Source organism: Balaenoptera physalus (genome assembly GCF_965194825.1).
Source record: "Balaenoptera physalus genome assembly, chromosome: 15".
Classification (NCBI taxonomy): domain Eukaryota; kingdom Metazoa; phylum Chordata; class Mammalia; order Artiodactyla; family Balaenopteridae; genus Balaenoptera; species Balaenoptera physalus.
This window is the reverse complement of record NC_138894.1, coordinates 38644846-38666826: the sequence shown is the minus strand read 5'-3', so window position 1 is coordinate 38666826 and position 21981 is coordinate 38644846. Positions and strand designations below refer to the sequence as shown.

The window sequence follows — 21981 nt, the reverse complement described above, 5'->3', positions numbered from 1 at the left end:
GTTAAACAAATCACAAAATATTCACACAATGGACTAAAACTGTTGATGCAGACGCTTAACACAAAAAGATAGTTAGGATATACTGCTATGTGAGAAAGCAAACTACAGACAAAGCATATTCTCATTCTTAAAAAATGCACAAGTCTGGAAGGTACACACCAAAATGTTAACAAAGGTAATTTATGGGATTATGGATAATATTTTCTCTTTTTGTCTGGCTTTATCTTCTAATTATTCTACTATACTATGGATTAATTTTTGTCATAAAATTTTTTTAAGACTTCTGGATTGCTTTCTTCCATATCTCCCAAAGATTATATATGGAACTAGCATTCATTTCATTCTTTCCCGTCTTCCAGGTCCAACCCCAAATACCATCTGAGGGTCTCCAGCAGGGCGCTTATCGAGATATAAACAGATACAGCATTGAACAGTGGATTATAATCCTGGAAACTTCTCTGTGGTTTCAAAGAAATCAAAACTGAATGACTAAAATAATATTATAATGGTGCATAGAACACTGCCTTACACTGAAAGTGTGGAGAAGGGACTGAGGAGACAGCAGGAGAAGGGATAGTAAGTGAAAAGGAAAATGGAAATGGGTTAAGGCCCTACGGCACTGACACTCAACTTTTCAGACAAAAGGCTTTAAACACATTTAATTAATAATAAATACCAAATGGTAACTCGTTATGTCTTCAGAACTCAACGTTTCTAGCAGAAGAGACATAAAAAACTGGTTCCTGTGCCAACAAGAGACGTGAAGCCCACGCTCAGCAGTTCATGCACTTTAATCACAGACAAGACCCTCAAATGCTCACTAAGAGCCTCTTTACTGTTACACACGGGTCTAACAAGCTTAGTCATCTAGTTTCCAAGTCCACGGCAGATTAAAGGCGGCAAATTAGAGAGGCGCTAATTCAGGAAGACACTCGGGTAGCGGTAAGAAGCGACGGCTGACAATCTCATAAGAAGGGAACCATAATGCACAACATGAAATTCAAAAAGCATAGCAACCCAGGGCCATTTTATTCAGGAGCAAACTCTCTCACCCATAGCAAGCAAAGACCCTAACAGATCTATAACAAAACAGTAACATTCTAATAACAATGCATTTGAGAAATAAGAGAACGGTAAGATGTTAGAGTTGAAAAGCAACTTCACTGTCATCTCGTCCTCATTTTACAGACAAGAACCTGATGATGGACAGAGCTGGGAAGGCTTTTGTCCAGAGTACAGGGCCTGGTGGTCACCAGACAGTTTCAGATCAGGAGTACTTTCCACGTATATTATGCTGCCTCTGTGGCATATAATTTAGAAGACAGGAAATAATGTATTTCAGAAAATGCCCAATCCAAAATAGTACATTTTTCAAAACTGATAGACCCCCAAGGGTCAGAAAGCATGTGTTCCTATGATGAGTCACCTCGAATGGGCTCTCCATATGACCAGGCCATTCTTCTACTTATTCTTTGTCATTCCTTCTCTCCATAAACCTAGGGAACTCCTCCACCTCCTTCCTTACTCTCTTGAACCCCCCAACTCAACTCCCACCCCACAGCATCCAATAGAAAACAGAAGACATGAGGCAAGAACTCCCTCAACTTGCCAAACCTTACCAATTTCTTCTCCTCTGTTCCCATTCTTACTCCTCTTCCTTCCAGGTCAGTGAATAAAGTGCCCTTTCTCCTGTCCAAGGTCATCTCCTCCACCTGAGTTGATGATTCCACCCATGACCTGCCATCACCTCCTCAGCCCCATTCCATCAGTAATGCCCCCTGTACTTCATTTCCAACTTCCTCCCGATTGGCCACTTCTTTTCTGCTTAATGTACTCAAGACTCTTCCACCATTTAAAAATAATAATACATTCCTCCCTGACTCAGCACCCACCTCACTTCCCATTCACTCATTTCACTGCCACCTGGACTCCACTCCACTGCTCCACTTCCAATGCTCTTAACAAAGCTCATGAACGAACTCCACATTTCCAAATCCAAGAAACACTCTTCCACCCTCACCGTGACCTTTCTGACTTCTTACACCTTGACATAGCCACACCCTGCTTCTTTTAAATCTACTTAGTATTCATTTTCCCCACTCACTCTCTCCTGATTCTCCATCCATATCTTCAGCCATTCCTTCTGCCTCCTTCATGTGCTCACTCATTCATTCAACTGGCTTTTACTGAGCTCCGCAGATGTGCCGGGCACTACACGGGCACTGGGGATAGAGCAACGAACAAGTCAGCCAAGGCTCCGCTTTCATGGAGGTGAAATTCTAGTTGGGGAAGATAAACAATGAGCAAGAAAAATCAGTTGACATATGCTACGTGGCAAAATAAAACATGGTGGGTTCCTTATATTGGATAGTCAAAAAAGGCCTCTCTGAGGTGAGATTTCAGTGAGATCTGAATGGCAAGAAACAGCCAGCCATGGAAAGATGAGGAAAAACATCCCAAGCAAAGGGACCACCCATGCCTAAGACAATAAAGAGGAGACAGTGTTAAATGCTCAAAAAAGGTAAAGAGGAATCACTGCTGTGACTAAAAAGCATGCTGGCTGAGGTGAAGGGAGGTGCAAGTTCTTGCAGTGGTTTGCAGGTCAGAGTGAGGAGGCATCCAGAGGACAGGAGCAAGGACTGGTCACTTTGACAGCTGTGGTGAGTACTGAGGCTAGGTAGGAAAAGGTTAGGTGGGATTAAGGTAGGTGGGTGGGGAGGGGGAAGGGATCCCAGGTGCGGTGAACACTATCAGTAGAGCACCGGAAAGAGCTAAATCCACGGTTCACAGGAGATGAGGGGGGCACAGGCCTGAATGAAACAGGAGATCTGTGTTAGAGCACAAGGATTTGAAGATGGATACACGGCTAGGGGCAGGAGTTCCTCAGGCGGAGAGGGCCATCATACTAACAGCGACTTGACAGGCTGGGGGAATTATCCTAACACAGGTGGCTTTCAAGCAGAGAAAAATAAAATAAAATAAAATCTGAGATTCTCTCCTCCTTACTCATCCTGGGGTTTGTAACAGATACTGTGAAAGATACAGAGATAGATATCTCTCTATCTATAAATATTATCTATTCATCTATCTGCAAGACTCTAGCTCCACCAGGTTTTACATACAGCAAACCAAATACTGCCTGATAAAAACAAAATTCATGCACCTAAATACTAAGAGTTACTGTTTGCAGACTACTAACTACACGCTTGGCACTATGTTAAGTGCTTTGCATAACTTCATCTAGTCTCACAACCACCCAGAGTATTCTCTGTATTTTACCAATGATAAGCCAGGATCTTAGTAAGTTGCCCAACATCACAGGGACCTGGTCAGGATTCAAGCCAAGGGCTGCCCACCTCCAAGTCCCATGCTTTTAAACCACCACGTGTGATGCTAACCCTGAAAATCCTCTCCTAAGGAGAACATCATCGTGTTCCCTTTGACCTAGGGAGTCAGGGAGGAAAGACAGTACTGAACATCAGGTTTTCCCCAATCACTACTGAGTTACACCTTCCGGTCAAACCGAGATTTTCCCATAGCCAAAAAGCCAGACGGAATTATTTCTTCCAACACTGCCCACTCCCCCGCCACCAAGATTCCCAGGCTTCTAAAAATAGTAGAGGACAAAGGTCTGAGGAACAGGGCTAGGCTATCCCCAGGGGAAATTAAACGAGTCTAACAAACCTGTAAGATAATCAGCACTTCCGGAACCAACAAAATCCACTGACCAGGGAAAATGATGAGTCGAGGGTACTAGCGGGAGACATGGCACCTCTGCAAAGCCGGAAGGGCCCAACTGATGAGGCCTGAGTCCTCTTCTTTCTTCCTGTCCCCGGGTAATAAAGTCTCCATTTTGTTCTCAAAGTCGTGCTCAGTACCAGAGGGACAATAATCTTTCTCTTACTCTAAAGGTCCCGGTACAATAGCTATAAGTCCTTAAAAACAGGCGCCAAACAAATTACATTGGCATTATACTGCTTTCTCCAGGATTCAAGTCCTAGATGAAAGGCATCATTATTTAAGATCATTATAATTACAAATGATAATCCAACATCAATGCTTCACTTGGCCTTCTATTATAATAATATAGGGATGCCATAAACTCTTTCATCCAACAATCTCTTGGCTCTTCAGAAATCATAAATAACAAAGCTTCAATTGGCATTGCCTTCCACTGTCTGCCAAGGTTCACTCAGAGCCCGAGGAGAAAACTGACCAGCTCAAGCTGATTCACTCACAGCACATCTCAAATGAAACTCCGAAGTTTTACTCTTTTAACTTTGTTCCAACTTGGGGAACTCACCCTCTGCCAAGGTAGAAGTCTCACTCATAAGAAGGACTCCTCCTTCCTAACAACTGTCCATAACTCAATAGAAGAACTGAGATTGTTTATACATAATAGACTAAATGATAATAAAAATAACAGACATAATAATAAAGATAATAATGGAGGAAGAAAGTAAGCACAAAATCTTGTAGCCAGTATTGCCTTAACATGCTGATACTCATTATTCCTGATTCAGAATCACATAGAATGAAAAAGCTTTTTTGCTTTGGGTATAAACACAGAACACATGATTTATTTATGTAGGCAACTCTGTTCCTCGAAAGAGACTAAAAATGTTGCAATACTTCAACTTTACTAAGAATATAACATGTGCAAAGGTGCTGAACTAGATATGTTCCCTAAAACAAGGTTCCTCGAAGAAGGGGTTCCAGAGAAAAGACTCACAGTTGAGAACAATCCCACTCCAGGAAATCTTGCCTAACCATCTCAGTCCTTATTGCCCTCCTTCCCCTCAACCCCTCCAGAATTTAGAGAGTACACCACACACGCCAGCATTTCAATAGCTATTGTCTTGTGGGGTGCACTTGTTTCCTGCGTGTTGGTCACGTCACGTCAACTGGGAGGGCAGGAGCCAAGCTTTCCATTACTTCTCTCTGCCATAGCACCTCAAACAGAGCTGGTAAAGAATATGCTAGATGCTCAGTAAACCTTGCTCCTCCTGGCTGGAGAGGCAAGCTGTCTCTTATGCTCTCTGCATTATACCTCCAGCCTCTCACTTCATGATCACAGCATCCCTACAGAGGTAGGAAGGACGTTTACTACAGTGAGGAAGCAAAGGCTCACAAGAGTTAAATGACTTCCCCAAAGCTGACAAGTAGCAGATGTGAACGAACTTGAACCCAAGAGCCTTAGCTGCAAGTGCTAGACTCTTCCTTACACAAAGAATTACCAACATCTTCTCTCATAACATTCTGACCTTTAATATCCCTTCCCAACTGAACCTCGCTCTGAGTAATTCAAGTCAGAAAATGCTTCCACCACATTTTGGGGTTGCTCAGATATGGGATTATGGGGAGAACTTTTTAAAGCTCATAATTCACATGCAGTCAGTGGAGAGTACTGTTATAACTTCTCTCAGCCAGGACCCACACAGACTTGCCGTTCGATCTCCGTTGGTTTACCGGTTTACTCTGGAAGTAGCTGTTTTACACAGAAAATGACGTAAAGATTTTTAAGCATAATAGGTTAAGAAAGATTGCTGGCTTGCTGATTCTGAGAAAATGAATTTAAAAATTAAGTGATTTGCCTGAAGTCACACATCAAATTAGACCCTTCTGAGCCACCCCTGACTCCTCTCTGTCCTCATACTGGCTGACACATCATGCTGTACCACCTTGGCACTGCTGACATTTGGGTCTGGATGATTCTCTGTTGGGGGTGGGGAAATCGTATACACTGTAGGACGTTTAGCAGGAGCCCTGGCCTAAACTCACTAGCTGCCAGTTTTACCCCATCCTGTGACAATCAAAAATGTCTCCAGATGTTGCTAAATGTCACCTGGGTATAATCGCCCCTGGTTAAGAACCATTGCTCTAGACCAGTGGTCTCCAAACAGAGGTACACAAAGCAATCCACTGGGTTTAGAAAGAAAATATGAGACTATTTATATTAACTGTCATCTTAAAAAATAAGATTTTTATCTTTACTAATATTTAATATATGGTCCATCTCTAATGTTTCCATCAAGTCCGAATGTCAGTCACGCATCTCAGACAAATCTGATGGAATCCTGGGGGAGAGCGGAAGCTCCGTAGCAAAGGCTGAGATGTACTGAGAGGTACTGCAGTCCATGTGCTTGGTTAAGTGCGTTTACTGATTACATTTGTTTTAAATGGATTAGCCCTCATAAAACAAACAAGGGGATTAAAAAGATTCCTGCAAAGAAAGCTTGGATAAAGATAACACAAGCATAGGTGAGCAACAAGAGAAGGGCAGGGCCTGATTTCTATCCCGGTGTCTTCTTCATCAGTCACACTACAACGTAGAAACAATCACAGTCTAATAAGATATGACAAGAAGTTCACCGAAACCTTGCTGAGATTATTTAAAGTCTGGATTTGCAACCACTATCATAAATGATGAACTTCACTGTAAGTACATACTACGCCTTCAGATTGTTAGCTAATGACAGCAGGCCATGAATATAATGTAAATAAACAAGGGAGAGCATGTCTGTAAACTGAGTGTTATTCTACCCAAAAAGTTTAGAAGACTATTGTTCTAAACCAACACTGCCCAAAGCACTTTCTCTGATGATGAAATTTTCTCCGTCTGTGTTGTCCAAAATTGTAGGCCTTAGCCACACATGGCTATTTATCAACTGAAATGTGGCTACTGTGTCTGACAAATTAAATTTTTATCTAACATCAGATAATTTAAATTTAAATACCCATATGTGGCTAGTGGCTACTTTATTGGCCTGCACAGCCCTGGACACTAGTAGATCACTACTGTCTCAAAACATACAGCTCTCAGCAAGCAGTGCACTTTCCTGCTTTTGTGTCTTTGGTTATTCTCTCTGTCTAGAATGTTCTCTTGACCCTGTCCATCTAGTACTAAGTTATTTTCGAAGACACATTTCAAGTATCACTTTCTTTAGCTTTCCCTGACTACTCCTCACCCCACAAGATTAATGGCTCCCTCATGTCTGTCCCCTAGCCCTTGTACATCCCTCATCACAGCATGTAGAGCTATTTGCTCGTGTGTCTGGAGTTCTATGATAGTGAGCTCCACAAGGCAGAGCCGTGTCTTATTTAATCACTGCATGACGTCCAGCACAGGCACGGTTACTGAACACGGCAAAGAATGAACCAGCACACCTGGGTCTTCCAATCACACTGCAGTGCTCCCGCCACCACACCAAACACACCAAAAGATGGCTCCAGAAAAGTAGGCTGAAGGCTATGCTCTGCTACTTCAAGTGCTGGATGCTACTTCAATAGACAATTTCAGTTCTATGATTATCATTGTTTGGCTCTTAAAGATGCAGATGGCACAGGGATTTCTTAAGCAGCTCAGAAAGCATCTATCCTTTGAAGAGGACAAGATGAAGGTGGACGGTGGGGTGAGTCCCCTTTCTGTCTGAAGTGTCAACTTTCAAATACTGCAAGGTAAAATGACTGCTCTGATGCCGTAGTATGTTTTCATGTATTCTTTGTTATTTACCAAGCTTTTCCTGTGTACTCTACATGCAGTTTTAGCTACTGAGGTACAAGTGCATGCCTCCCCCCATATCCTCCCTCTCGAAACCCATATGAAACTCTTTCTCTCTCTTCATGACCTCTCATTAAATGAGCGTGACTTTGTTAGAAAGACCAAAGGAAAGGCTTTGACCACGCAATGACTTATTCTAGATTTCATTTCTGAATTCGAGATTTGGCTATATTTAGCACAGCTATAACCGTCATCATGCCCGAAGCCAGGAAGAAGACACCATTCACAAGCCACCCCCTGAAAATCTGCAGTTGCCGCTAAAAAATCAGACTTCCCAGCAGGCAAAGACATCTGAAGTGGGAGGGGTCAAATTGGGTGTTTGCATCAAGACCTCACATGCTTATAGCCAACCTCCCTGCCTGGCACTGAAGCTCTCCGTGGCCTTATTTCCTTTTCTTTTCTCTCCAACATACCTTCTGCTTGGGTCAAACACCCTCATTATCTCCCCTGTCCACTCCTTCCTGTAACACTGGTCTTCTCACTCCCCCGCCTGCTTCTGGTTCAAGCTTCTTGCCTCTCTTCGAACCTTCGGGACCGCTCCTTCCCCAGACACCAGCCACCTCCTCGCCCCCACTACTGGCAAAGGGCTGAGGCACAGAGGGAAGCGGTGCACACTGGACAGCTAGCCAATGGTTACTCAGAAGGCCCAGGGCCACTGGGGAAAGCAAGCAGCCAGCACAGCCAGGGAGCAAATGTCAAAGAATTTCCTTCTACCATGCCATGCCCTACTTTCCTCGACTCTGGAAGGGAAACTTCTACTAACCAAAATGATAACACCAGACTAGCCAGTTTTCCCAGAACTCACCATACTGTCTCCCCTCTCTGCACTTTTGCATGTGCTATTCTCTCTGCTTACAGAGGCTTGAGTAACTCTCATCTGGAACATATGCTGGGTAATTTCCATTCCTGTTCAAACGACACTTCATCTGGAAACCCTCAGCCCCAGGCCCATTATCATCTCATAACATCTTTTTACCACCTACTCCACACCCAGGACCATGCTAAGTGCTGCATACTTATCTTAGCATTATTTGCTGGTCTATGAGCTCCTTAAGAGCCGGGCCCAAGTCCCATTCATCCCAGTAGCTCTGGAGCCTAATACAGCACCTGCCGCAGAGAAGGCACCAACAAACGTTCACTAAACGAATACATGCATGCGTCATATTGATACCACCAATACCTATTTATGCCATACACACACACACACACACACACACACACACACACACATTTGTTTGGTTTAGGTGATTTCACACATATTTTTTAAGCCTCACTACTTTGCACTGTAGGTAGGAGAAACTGTCAAAGTTTACTGATATGGAGACTTACTGAGTAGTTCTCATTAGCCCTAGACCTGAATTCCTTTACTGTAGGTCAGAAAACTTTCCTGAAGGGCCCCCTGCTCCACCTTATATAGAATGTTGAGGAATGCTGTCTTGGACACAGCAGGTAGCCAACATTTACGTATTGTCTGGAGCTTAGACGTAAGGCCTCATATAGCTGAGGGGATATGACAAAAGCATAGCCTCTCAGTCCTCCTTTGAGCATTGCTCCACTTTTCCCATTGAGCTCATTCTGGAAGCTTAAACCAGATCTTCCCTTGACATCACACACCCGTTACCTCACACATGATTTAGCATCTCATCATGGCATCTTCGCTGAGGAAGCTAGAGAGAAAATATCCTCCCCTGCACCAGCCTACACAAAGCCAGACCCCTCTGAACTCGTGACTTAGAACCTTCACTTCCCGCAGACAGACAAACCCCCACTGGACTAGTTAGGGAAACCAGGCGACTGGGGCTGATGCCGCTGATGGAAAGATGGCAGCCCAGGCGCTCTCCTGCCTTGCACTCCAGCACCTCCTCCTTGGGGCTCCTGCGATTCCTCACTGTAAAGTACAGACCAAACCCACATGAGGGAAAAAGGGACGGTCAGTGAGATGAGGTGGGAACAGGGTCTGAGCTTGAAGCCCAGCACATCATCCCTCCCTGAACTGCCTGGCCACTGCCCTGGGCACTTTGATGCATGACTCTCATCATCCTAAGACAACACTGGCTAGGACTGGTGGCTAGGTCAGCACCTGGGGACTCAAAGAGAAGAGGGTTCAGGAAGGAGCATGGCTACCCAAAACATCTGTTGACCCTTTAAGGAGCTGCTGACGCCTCTGCAAAGAACATTGGGCTGTGTCTACCCACACTGGGGGAAAGGAAAGCTGCAGATTGCTGCAGTCAAACTAGCCTTCACATTGCCCCCCATTCCTCCTGGCTGAGAAATAATGGCTACCAATTATTGAACATCTGAAAAATGTTAAATAGTTTACATACGTTGCCTCAGTTAATATTCAAGACTGCTCCGTAGGACAGTGGTTCTGAAACTTTAGCTTGCAGCAGAATCTCTCCAGGAACATGTTAAAGCCCCACAGCCAAGTTTATGGGGCGAGGCCTGAATGTGCATTTCTAACAAGCTCCCACGTGATGCTGATGCCCTGGACCCAGGCTCCACACTTTGAGAGCGCCATAGGGAAACAGAGATTCAAGAGAGGCTTGAAATGTCTTACCCAACGTTTCACAGCTGGTAAAGAACAGATCCAGAATTTGAACGTAGATCTGCCTGATTCCACAGACAGCCCCGGTAACCATGCTGCTGTAGGGGTGAATGTTTGCCTTGTTTTCATAAATTCACTGACAGCTCCTTAAACGCAGGCATCACACTTTAAACCTCCCTATATCCTTCCCAGAAACTAGCAGTGCCTTTGTACTTGGTGGGTTCTTCACAGGTACTTTGTATACTGGCTCCTACACAACTACATGCTTCTAAGAACCACATATTCAAATTCAGTTATAGTCAAAGAACATAAAGAGGGCAACACTGCCAGACCTAGCTGAGTCTCTGCCTATGCCGTCACCGTACCTGGATAACGCCTGCTCGTGCTTCAGTCAGTCACTTCCTGCAGCAAGCAGTTCTTGGCTCTCTAAAACTGGAGGCCACTGTACCCTAAGCTTATCTCCATGACAGCACATATTGCTCTGTTTTAAGTGGCTGTTTTCCATCTCTCAAAGTAGTTTGTAAATTCCAGCATCTAGTTTTAAATCATATTCCCCAGAGCCTAGCACAGTGCCTGGCACATCACAGACACTCCATAACTGTTTGTTGAATGAATAAATGAATGAATACAGAGCTGCAAGCCCTCAGTTCCATTTAAAAATACCATAATGCATGATGTGCAGTTCTCAGGGATGAATTCTGGGGAAGAGAAGGGCAGCCTAGATAAAAAAGACCAATTTTGCCTTTTCTCCTCCCCATTGACTCAGACTCCGAGAAAAGGCACTGCTTAGGGTAGCATCATCTCTAATGAGACAATATCCTAGCTGAACAAAATGTTTCTGGGCTCTAAGTTGAGCAGAGGCCGTTGAGAGGGAAGGAAAGAGCTCTGTGCCCCCTCGTTCCTCTTGATTTCTCTCTCACACACCCCTTCTCCATTTCTCCATCCCACTGCAGTCAAGGGCTTTGGCACAGGGATGAAACAGACAGACCAGACTCAAGGGTGTGGATCTGGCAGCGGGCACAGAAGCGTCTCCCATCCTGCACCAAAGCCCACAAGGAAGGATCCGGAGGGACAGTGACTCAGGCCCCGGATTAAGTCCAGCTAGAGCAGCACTGAAAAGGGAAAAGAGCAACAACTTCATAAGGACATCAACTGCCAGATCTTTTTTAAACCAGTGTTTTTAAAGAGGCTTCAACCGTAACCCCAGAACACTGGGCCCAGCTGAATCCCATGCTGACACACGCTGAGAGCCAAACAGCTCCTTCTCCAAACCCACCACGAGCAACACTCACCGTGTCAGGCATGTCCCAGGCCCAGGTTGGGGCCCTTGCTCCAGCCTTAGCTTGCAAGAAGGCTTCTTCTCCTGCTAATAAACTGTTCTCCCACCATGCTGCAGTAATAGAGGCCTCCCCTTCCCCCATCCCCTCTCGGCTGATAAAACAACCTACGGCAGGTTGGCCCCATCCAATTAGTTTGAATAGCTTCATGCCAAGGAAATTGCTGGTTTTATTAAAAGTAAAAGCACACTAGGCAGGCAATGGGCTGTGAAAATTATGAGTCTGGCATAATTATGAAGGTCGACGTTAAGGTTACCAAAAGAGACATGCAAAGGTTTCAGGACAGCCTGGGGGATAAAGATATATATCTACATGTCTATAGATACACAGATGAACACACGTGTAGGGAATTTATACAGCAGATCTAAATAACATCCTCTCCAAAAGAGAAAAAGCAAAAATCGGAGGCCACTCTCAAATAATTCTTTGGGCAAAACACAAACACAAACACACACACACACACCCAAATACCAAAAAACAAGAACAGGAGAAAGAGGGGCCTACTGGACTGATTTCAAAATAACCACATTCATTTCATGTAATTTGTTATCTTAGCTGCATCCTGGGGACCTGATTACAGTTGGGTCAGGAAACAAACCTAGTCAAATCCACCAAGAGCCTTGGTTCTTAGAAAAACACACTCTGATTCTCTGAAAATCCTCTCTTCCTTCCAGTGCCTGCTCAAGGGAGTGGGAAAGTTGGGTAGGAGAAGAAACCCCTCTTAAAGGTCCTCCAGCCCCACCGCTCAGCCCTCACATCAGTATTTCAAGTTTTAGGAGGATGACAAGCCCCACACCCTACATTTGATGTGAAGCTTTACACTTTCACACATACGTTTTCTCGTCTGATCCTCATAATTCGGTGAGGCAGGCAAGAATTGGCTTGTCAATTTTTTTTTTTTTAAATAAAAGGTCATCGAGGTAAACAATTTCTGGCAAATTCCCCCCACCCCATAAAGCTCTGTCACTTTGAAATCTCAGTTTCAAATTTCTCAAGGACAATGATTCACAGGGCAAGGGGAGGGGGAAGGGAGGGTCAACTGGTCAAAACCCATTCATACATTCAACGTCTTGCTGCATCAGCACAAGATTTTAATTTACGGCGCACTGAAAGAGTCCCACCATACCTTCCGCCAACACCTCGTCCACAGTGACCTGCTGTCGCCCAATGCCAAAGACCCTTCCGATGTAGCCACTGCCCAGGCCCGAGGTGCTGCCCCCTCCTCCGCTGGAGCCGGAGCCCAGGCCAGAGCCGCCCTGCTCTCGCCGGGAGTCGAAAAACTTCTTCATCTTGCGAAAAGGAAGCAGTAAAGCAAAATACCGACGGTTTCTAGATTTTTTTTTTTTTTTTAAACAAACGATCCAAGGATTTCTTCTCGGATTTCAGCTAGGAGAGGAGCCACCCGAATCCGGCCGAGGGGGTGGGGGCTGAGGGAGGATGCCTATAGGAATATGCGTGTCAATCGCGCGGCGGTCCCCTCCTCCTCAAGAGAGCGATTCGTGTAAGTTTAAACCTGTGATGACAGAGGAAGAGAGAGAGGATGAATCAGTAACACACTTAAAAATTCAACTGCTGAGTCCTAGGGGGAGCAAAAGCCACCATCCTGGGGAAACGCTTCATGCATTTTCTTAGAAAAACCCTGGGGCTGAAAACGCGTCCCCGGCCCCAGAACCCGGGACCCCGTGCCCCGGGGTCTGAAAAAGGAGGGATTCGGGCCGCCTCGGGCAGCGCTGACCCAACCCGGCACTGCTTCCCCTCCTCCCCGGTCTCCCCGCCGCCCCGCGAGGCAGCATCCCAGCGGCACCCACTTGAGATGGCTTGGCGGCCGGCGCCCAGCTACCAGCGCCGCAACATTGTCACGGCCGCCGGGCCGGCCTGCGACAAGGAGAGGAGGCGGCGCTGCAGCGAGAGCCGGGGCCGCGTTCGGCGCCCGCCCGCCCGCCAGCTGATCCCCGGAGCGCCCGGCGGAGACTAACCCGCCGCCCCTCCCCCGCGCGCGCTCCCGCTCGGCTCCATCCACCCAACCAGGAAGTGAACCGCCGCCGGAAGTGCCTCTCGGGGCGACCCGGCCAGGGGCCCAGGCCACCGGCGGCCGCTGCTCTGTCGCCACAGACGGGAAGGAGTTGTCGGAGAGAAGGGGACCGGGGAAAGGGGATCTCAGTGCGGAGAGAGTTTTGGAAAAGAATGTTGAAATTGCCCGACCCGTAGGGCACTATGGGAAAGGTTGTTCGGCGCAGCCCAGCGGCTGGACTGCAACTCCCAGGATGCCCCTGGACGACCGAGAGAGGCGGCTGCGGTGTCCTCCTCGGCCACGAAGGTGGTTAGTGGAGTGGTGCATTTGTGGGGATTCAGTTATTTAAACATATCCGGTAAAGAAACTACCAGGGACCAGGGTTTCCACCCTGCTGCATGTCCCACCCTTCTGGAGCCATCTTATTTGCGACTTGACCTCCCTGCACAAGGGACTCTGGGGATTGTGGTTTCCGAACGGATCGAGACTGACACCTGAAGGACGCGGCTTAGCCGCTTAGCCCCTAGCTGGTCCTGCGGGGCTTACCGACGTCACCTGGGCAGAGGTGGAAGACGGGAGGTGATCGGGAAATTTTTGCCGGCAGTTGGTGCCAGGCCACACCCGAAAGCCAACCTTAACATAAATAAACCCAGAGCCCTTCCTCCTCCAACTTCAAAAGCCACTTTTGCTCCCAGATGTTATTGAGAACCGGCTCACGGGTCAGCTCTGAGCTAGGCGCTGTGAGAACGCTTAATAAGACCGTGTCTTTTCAGGAAGTCTACAGGCGAGACTCAAACTGAGAAACTTAAAGGGTGTGTGTGCGGGGCAAATCGTAGGGTACCAGGAGACCCAAACCCCAAACTTTGGGGCTCGTCTGTCGGTGACCCTTAATTCTTCCACCTTTTCTGATGCTGTGGCTGTGCTGACCTTTGTTAAGCCCCTCCCACACAAGAACTCCAGGCTGACCTTCTGCTATTTGTTTTCACTTCAAGGTACCCCTTTTGATGCTTATTTTATCCTGATACCGCCCGAGTGCCGAGAGTGAAGGTGGACGATGTGATTTGCATCTGCAAAATGCAGAAGATTTGGGACCCGTCTTGGAGCCTTCTTCCATCCCTAGATTTCCTGATAGATGATGCTGAAGGTAGTGACAAATCCCTGCCCATCCCTCCTCCCCAAATCCATGATTTTTCAAGTCCCTCAATATAGGTTATTTCTCACCTCCACCTGCTCTCCCTAATTCTGCGACAGCCTTCTTGGCTTGTAAATTAGTCCCAGAATTTTTTCAGCAGGCATTTGAGGAGCGTAGAGAAAGGTGCTCCAGGGCGGAGGGGGGTCAGGGGGATGGTTCTTGCTTTTTCTAAAATGACTATTGAACTGAGTTGTGACTGGCTTGACAGCGGTTTCTGCTGCTTCGTCCTCTTCTTCCTCCTCCTCTTTTTTCTCCTCCCTCTTTTCCTTCTCCCTTTTCGCCTCCTCCTCTTCCTCTTTCTTCCTCATGTTTCAAGTAGTATCATTGTAGTTAAACTATCAGTTAAAGTTCCTATGTAGAGACAGCATCTTTTCTTCAGGGGGGAGTCAATGTTGTCACCTCAATTCACAAATCCATGCAGCCACCTCCAGGGCGGAATGCAGCACCTGCTGAAACATTCCCTCAAAGCAAGCCCACGGGAGGCATGTTCTCTGCACTTTCCTTAAAAGTCTAGATTTTCTCCAAGGAAGTTTGGAATAGATCTTAAGATAGATGGGAAAGCATATTTGAAATTAGATTCATTGACCTCCATCTTTCTCTGCATCTATTGATCTTACCTGGCTTTTTTATTTTCCTTTTTTTAATTTCTTTTATTTTTTTGGCTGCGTTGGGTCTTCGTTGCTGCGCATGGGCTTTCTCTAGTTGTGGAGAGCGGGGGCTACTCTTCGCTGCGGTGTGCGGGCTTCTCATTGCGGTGGCTTCTCTTGTTGCAGAGCACGGGCTCTAGGCGCGGGGGCTTCAGTAGTTGCAGCACGGAGGCTCAGTAGTTGCAGCGCACAGGCTCTAGAGTACAGACTAAGTAGTTGGGGCAGATGGGTTTAGTTGCGTCTTGGCATGTGGGATCTTCCCGGACCAGGGATTGAACCCGTGTCTCCTGCACTGGCAGGTGGATTCTTAACCACTGCGCCACCAGGGAAGTCCCTTGCCTGGCTTTTTTAAAGAAACCCTGTTGGATCCTAGAATCTGTTGCTATCTCAATTTTTACTTTTCTAGACTTCCCTGTTACTAAACTAGGCCTGACTTATGCAAATCCCAAGTCTTACTTCTGAGATACAAAAATGTGTTTTTATCCTATAAGATTAAGGTAGCTAACATGTATTTATTGAGCACTCATTTGGATGCTTTGATCAGAATCTGAGGGAGGAAGTTTTAAAAAGAAGAAGAAAAAGAAGGAAAAAACAGAAGACTGGACTTCTTGTCTTCCATTCTCTTAGAGACTAATGGCAGTTATAATGTCAAAACTACAGTTTTTAATGCTTTACATATATTAAGTTAGTGAATCCTCACAACAACCCTATGAAGTAAGGTACTATTATTGTTTTCACTTTATAGATGGAGGAACTGAAGCATAGAGATAAGTGACTTGCCCAAAGTCACACAGATAGTAACTGGAAAAACCAGGACTCAAATCCAAGCATTTTAGCTTCAGAACCCAGTGCTTAACTAGCTACACCAAACTGCCTACTTAAAGTAAGAAACATCTATAAGCAGCACAAGACCAGGAGACAGGAAACCCCTGCCACTCCATAGCTGTGCCCCTAGACCACTTAGCTCTCTGGACCTATTTTCTCAGCCATAAAGCCATAGCTCTCTTACAACTCGGTAATTCTCTAGATCTTAGTGTAAAATAATCAGATCAACCACTGTAATCTCAAAACTCCTACCACACTTATTTCTGTATGATTTGTCCTACCTGGCCTTGCAGCTTTTCAAGTATATTGTCACCTCAACCAACTACTCGGAATCAGGTCACAGTCTTCTACTTATCTCCTTGAACATCCAGTACAATAGTTTATATAGTCTGTCCTTACCAGTATTTAAATAAACCAAATAATTGACTTCAAATTAAATGTGACACAGAAAACAGATTAGGGTGGAAAAGTTGTTTTGAGTCATTCTAGACCATTTTGAACTTGGTCAAGGAGATACTATGGAGAAATATCCAATTAAAGGGAAAGGGAAAGGAAAGTTACTATACATCTTCCACATGCCAATTACTGATTTAGGCACTTAACATAGTATCTTGTTTAACCCTCATGGATGCACCTGTGAAAAATAGACACTATTATACTATTATCCCCAATTTTATAAATGAACAATGAAGATTTTGTTAGTAGCAGAGGGATGTGCATGGTTTGTTAGGTTTGGAGGAAATGATTTGACCTGTGATGTGACTAAACCATGTCACAGTAAACCCAGTTATGGCAAATGTGTGGTTCATCCTTAGAGGAAATCAAAGGGAAGGGGACCAACATTATTTAAGGACCTTAACTAAGGCCTGCACTGCATTGGATATTTAATCATATCATTCAACCTTCACAATACACTTATGAGGTGTGTGTTACTTTTATTTTATCAATGTGGAAACAGGCTGAGTATGGTTAAAGTATGTCAACTGTTGCTACACACAGCCTGCAAAGGGCAGAACCAGAATCACAACCTGACCTCAAGAAGAGTTACTGACTGGAGGAGGGAGAGGAGGTGGGAGATGGTAGAGCTGAAGGCTCGTCAGCAATAGGAGATAGAGGGCAAGCTGCAGTTTCACTCACACCTGATGTTGATGGACTGCATGTTTGCATCTTTGAAAGTTCACAACTTGAAGGTTTGTGAACCCTGAAGATTTGCAGGGAACTTACTGTATATGATTAGAATGAATATCCTTATTTGTGCTTCTTTGACTTTTTTCCTAAGGCTATGATTTTTTTTTAAATGGAATAACTGGGTCAAAAGATATGAATGTTTTTACAGCTATAGAGCCAAAGTACCCTCTAGGAAAGTTAATACTGATTTGCTCCCCACTCAGTGATTCAGTTAACAAATGTTAAAGCGCCCACCATGGGCTACGCCTTTGAAAGTTTATTACAACGAACAAAATAGATATACTCCTTGCAACTCAAGAAGTTTTTGGTCTTAAAAGAAGACGTTAAATCCTAAGTATTTCCGTACCCTTGTGAACACTGAGTTCGTACAGTTTAAAGAGAAATCTAGGACTTCCCTGGTGGTCCAATGGTTAAGACTCTGCACTCCCAATGCAGGGAGCATGGGTTCAATCCCTGGTCAGGGAGCTAAGATCCCTCATGCCACACAGCATGGCCAAAATAAATAAATAAATAAAATACAATAAAATAGCCCCCAGTCACTCTCTACCGGTGACCTTGTCTTTAAAAAAAAAAGAAGAAAAAAAAAAGAGAGAGAGACATCTATTACATTTTTTAAAATTAATTAATTTATTTATTTTGGGCTGCATTGGGTCTTTGTTGCTGCGCGTGGGCTTTTCTCTAGTTGTGGCGAGCAGGGGGCTACTCTTCCTTGTGGTGTGTGGGCTTCTCATTGCGGTGGCTTCTCCTGTTGTGGAGCACAGGCTTCTAGGCGCATGGGCTTCAGTACTTGTGGCTCGTGGGCTCTAGAGCGCAGACTCAGTAGTTGTGGCGCACAGGGCTTAGTTGCTCTGCAGCATGTGGGATCTTCCCGGACCAGGGCTCAAACTCGTGTCCCCTGCATTGGCAGGTGGATTCTTAACCACTGTGCCACCAGGGAAGTCCCGTCTATTACATTTTGATAAGTAGAGATGGTGCTCGTAGCTTTATTTGTCATTGTTTAAGTTAGTGAACATTTTTCAAAGACTTTCATTGAGAAAGACTCCTCTTGACCAAACCTGAATCAGCTCCTCTGAGTCCTCTTTTTGACTAGACTTTGACCTTGGGCTCGGTCCTTGGCCCAGTTAATTCAGTTTTAGCAAGAATTCTGCTGGGCCAGTTTAGTGAAAATCCCTCACCCTTGATAGATGATCTCTCTGGAAATCTGGTCAAATTCCTTATCCTTCACTCTCAGTATCTTATCACCTTGGGCTGCCTTAAGGCAAGAATCCTGTTGAGTCTGACCAGCAAGAATCCCCCTAGCCTTGATGTTTCCTCTTAGTAAATTTCCATCCACCCTGCTCTTTGGCTGTAGATCTCTACTCATCCTGATTGGATTTGGATTTGAGCTTGGTCTGTCTTCCCTACCACCAAATCCTCCTTGCAATCGTCCCTCCTGAATAAAGTCTTTACTGTCTTTGACAAGTGTCATGAAATTTTTTTCTTTAACATTATGTTCATTCATTTATTCATTGATTGTTTTATTAAGTATCTATTTCATGTCAAAACTGTGCTAGGGGGCTTCCCTGGTGGCACAGTGGTTGAGAATCTGCCTGCTAATGCAGGGGACACGTGTTCGAGCCCTGGTCTGGGAAGATCCCACATGCCGCGGAGCAACTAGGCCCGTGAGCGACAACTATTGAGCCTGCGTGTCTGGATCCTGTGCTCCGCAACAAGAGAGGCCGCGATAGTGAGAGGCCCGTGCACCACGATGAAGAGTGGCCCCCACTCGCCGCAACTAGAGAAAGCCCTCACACAGAAACAAAGACCCAACACAGCCAAAAATAAAAATTAATTAATTAATTAATTAAAAAAAAAAAAACTGTGCTAGGAACTGGAAATATAATGATAAATAGGTAGACATATTCCTTTCCTTACACAGTTTATAGTCTAAAAAACTTATTGGATATGTATATTTCTTCATTTTAAAATCACATTGCTATACAACTTTTCTGTTGGAGCATTCATTTTTAAGAATTGATTGAAAGTACTCTTTTATTTATTCAGTCGGTATATACTGAGCTCCTCCCAAGTACTAGGCACTGTTCTAGGAATAGGCAATTTGATGTGGAACAAGATAAACAAGGTTTCTCCTTGTAAGAGAGCCTACATTAGGGTCAGGGTAAGGAAAACACAATAAATGAGCAAACAAGTCAAGAAAAATGTTGGATAATGGTAAATACCATAATATAATTAGACTAGAGTGGTATGATAGAAATTGTCTGAGTGACTACTTTAGATTAGATGTGCAGGTCTTTATATATTAATGACATTAATTAAAACCCCTTGTCACATAAATGGAAAACACTTTTCCCCAGTTTGATCTTAGGCCTTTAAAAAAAATTTTTTAAACATCTTTATTGGTGTATAATTGCTTTACAATGGTGTGTTAGTTTCTGCTTTATAACAAAGGACTTTAAAATTTTTTGATGAAAGGTTATTTTAAAAACTTTTTTCTAGTTATGATGTGCATAATCATTTTGTAAAATTTGGAAATACAGAAAAGCAGGAAGAAGAAAAGCAGAAGGAAGAAGAATAAAAATAATTGATCTCATTACTCATAAGTAAACCCTATGACAGTTAGATGGATATCCTCCCTGTCATTTTCAGTATGCATGTATATTACCTATGTATGTGTGTGTGAATAGTTTTCGTTGATAGAGAAAATATTTCATTAAAACCGACTTTTTCCACTATGTGCAAGGAGCTCTGAGGTCTGCCAGGCACTGAGGATTTTAAAAAATGGTAAAATGATAAGCAAAAGTAGGCATGAGACTTGCATATTTTCTACTTTTGTTGTATTTTGTTTTTCCTTTGGCTTCACTTTGGTTTATTTTATTTTATTTTATTTTATTTTATTTTCTGCACCATGTGGCTTGTGGGATCTTAGTTCCCCAACCAGGGATCGAACCCAGGCCCATGGCAGTAAAAGCACTGAGTCTTAACCACTGGACTGCCAGGCAGGGAATTCCCTACCTTGGTTTATTATGTTTCTAATTATTTAGACAAATATTTGGTGTATTTGCTTTTTTCTTTCTTGTTTAAGAATAAAACCATTTAAAGCTAAGAGCTTCACTCTCAATAAATATAGCTTTTGTGTGTCACAGGATTTTTAATTTTTCTCTAATCATTATTTAAGATCTAAATACTCCAATTACATTTTACAATTTTTGGTCCATCTTTGTCGCAAGGGTTATTTAAAGTCAGGTTTACTTTTTTGTCTTATTTTTGTTTTGTTTTTAAGAGCTTAGAATAATATGAATAGCAATTAAGAGTATGAGCTCTGGAGTCTGGCTACTGGATCTGAATCCCAGCCCTGTCATTTACTAACTGTGTAAGTCAAGGTGCAATTAGAAAAACAGAAACACACTAAGTATTGCAAACAGATGATATTAAATACAGGGAATTGGTTACACAGGTGTTGGAAGGCTGAAAGGAAAAAACAAGAAGCTAAGGTAACCAGAAATTAGTAACTGCAGGAAGAAGCTTCAACCTTTAGGACTGTGAGAACAAAAGGAAGAAATCAAGTTTCTAGAACCTAGGAGCTCAGAGGAGAGGCCCTGTAGGTTTGGTGCTCAGATCTTTAAGGGGACGCTCTCTGCAGCTGGTGCTTGGATTTCAGAGGAGGAGAGGGTTCCCTGAACCTCCCCTGCTGAAGATTCCTCTGAGGGGCAAAGCAAAATTCATGCTAGAAGTGTGCAAAGAAGTTGGGAGCTAGAGCCAACTGTCTGCTGCTGATGGTGGAACAATACTGACAGTACTAGAAAACAGAAAGCACAAGCCTTCTTTCCTACTCTCTCCCTACAGTTTTCTTCCAGTGCCTCTTATTAGCAGACACAGGGAGCCAGTTCGCAAGGAAGTCTAGGAAATATGATTAGCAGAGTTCCAATCTCAGGGTCACAGCATAGAGACAATAGTTAAATAGCAAGTACACTAGTTGTGTGACTTTAGGCAAATTACTAAACTCCCCTGTGCTTCAGTTTCTTCATCTGTAAAATAGACATAATTATGGTATCTACCATCATTGGGCTGTTCTGAGGGTTAAATGAGGTAATTCGTGTAAAGCATTTAGACCAGAGACTAACACTTTATGTTAGTTGCTACTATTATGAAATTATTGTTTCGTCTTTCAATAATTTTTCACAGTTGAATTGTTTTGAAACCACAGTTATAAAAATACATTGATGAAATTCTTTGTTCACCTTATTTTAATACCACCAGAGAGTTCTTTTATAACATCTTTGAGGTTTTTTTTGAGTCATCTGTCAGATAGAGATATGAGACTGAAATGCTTTTAAAGATTATCTGTGAATGTCTTCTGTTGCTTTTAAAAATGATAGAGAAGATACCCTGGTTTCCTATGGAATTCCTGGACACAATTTTTTTTTAATATCTTTATTGGAGTATAATTGCTTTACAATGTTGTGTTAGTTTCTGCTGTATAACAAAGTGAATCAGCTATACGTATACATATATCTCCATATCCTCTCCCTCTTGCATCTCCCTCCCACCCTCCCTATCCCACCCTTCTAGGTGGAAACAAAGCACCGAGCTGATCTCCCTGTGCTATGCAGCTGCTTCCCACTAGCTACCTATTTTACATTTGGTAATGTATATATGTCAATGCTACTCTCTCACT

At 44.1% G+C, this 21981-nt stretch overlaps 1 protein-coding gene and 1 long non-coding RNA gene across 22 annotated transcripts in view; one reads left to right on the top strand and one right to left on the bottom strand.

Annotated features, from left to right (window-relative positions):
• The window catches only part of AAK1 (AP2 associated kinase 1), a 169065-nt gene extending 155646 nt beyond the window's left edge, over window positions 1-13419 (bottom strand). For 11 of the 19 annotated variants that reach the window (XM_082425986.1, XM_082425989.1, XM_082425988.1 and 8 more), the window contains exons 1-2: window positions 13252-13418; window positions 12570-12956 (exon numbers count right to left, since the gene is read on the bottom strand). In XM_082425986.1, coding sequence (XP_082282112.1) covers window positions 12570-12732 — 163 coding nt within the window. In that variant the 5' untranslated portion in view covers window positions 12733-12956; window positions 13252-13418. Of the gene's footprint in view, window positions 1-12569; window positions 12957-13251 lie in introns of all 19 variants that reach the window. The other 8 variants (XM_082425977.1, XM_082425976.1, XM_082425993.1 and 5 more) reach the window with 3 other exon arrangements.
• Window positions 13420-13590: 171 nt separating this feature from the next.
• Window positions 13591-21981, top strand: part of LOC309643394 — a 51447-nt gene continuing 43056 nt past the window's right edge. Inside the window, exons 1-2 of one of the 3 annotated variants that reach the window (XR_014253705.1) lie at window positions 13591-13760; window positions 14447-14598. This is a non-coding gene — a long non-coding RNA (uncharacterized lncRNA). The other 2 variants (XR_014253706.1, XR_014253707.1) reach the window with 2 other exon arrangements.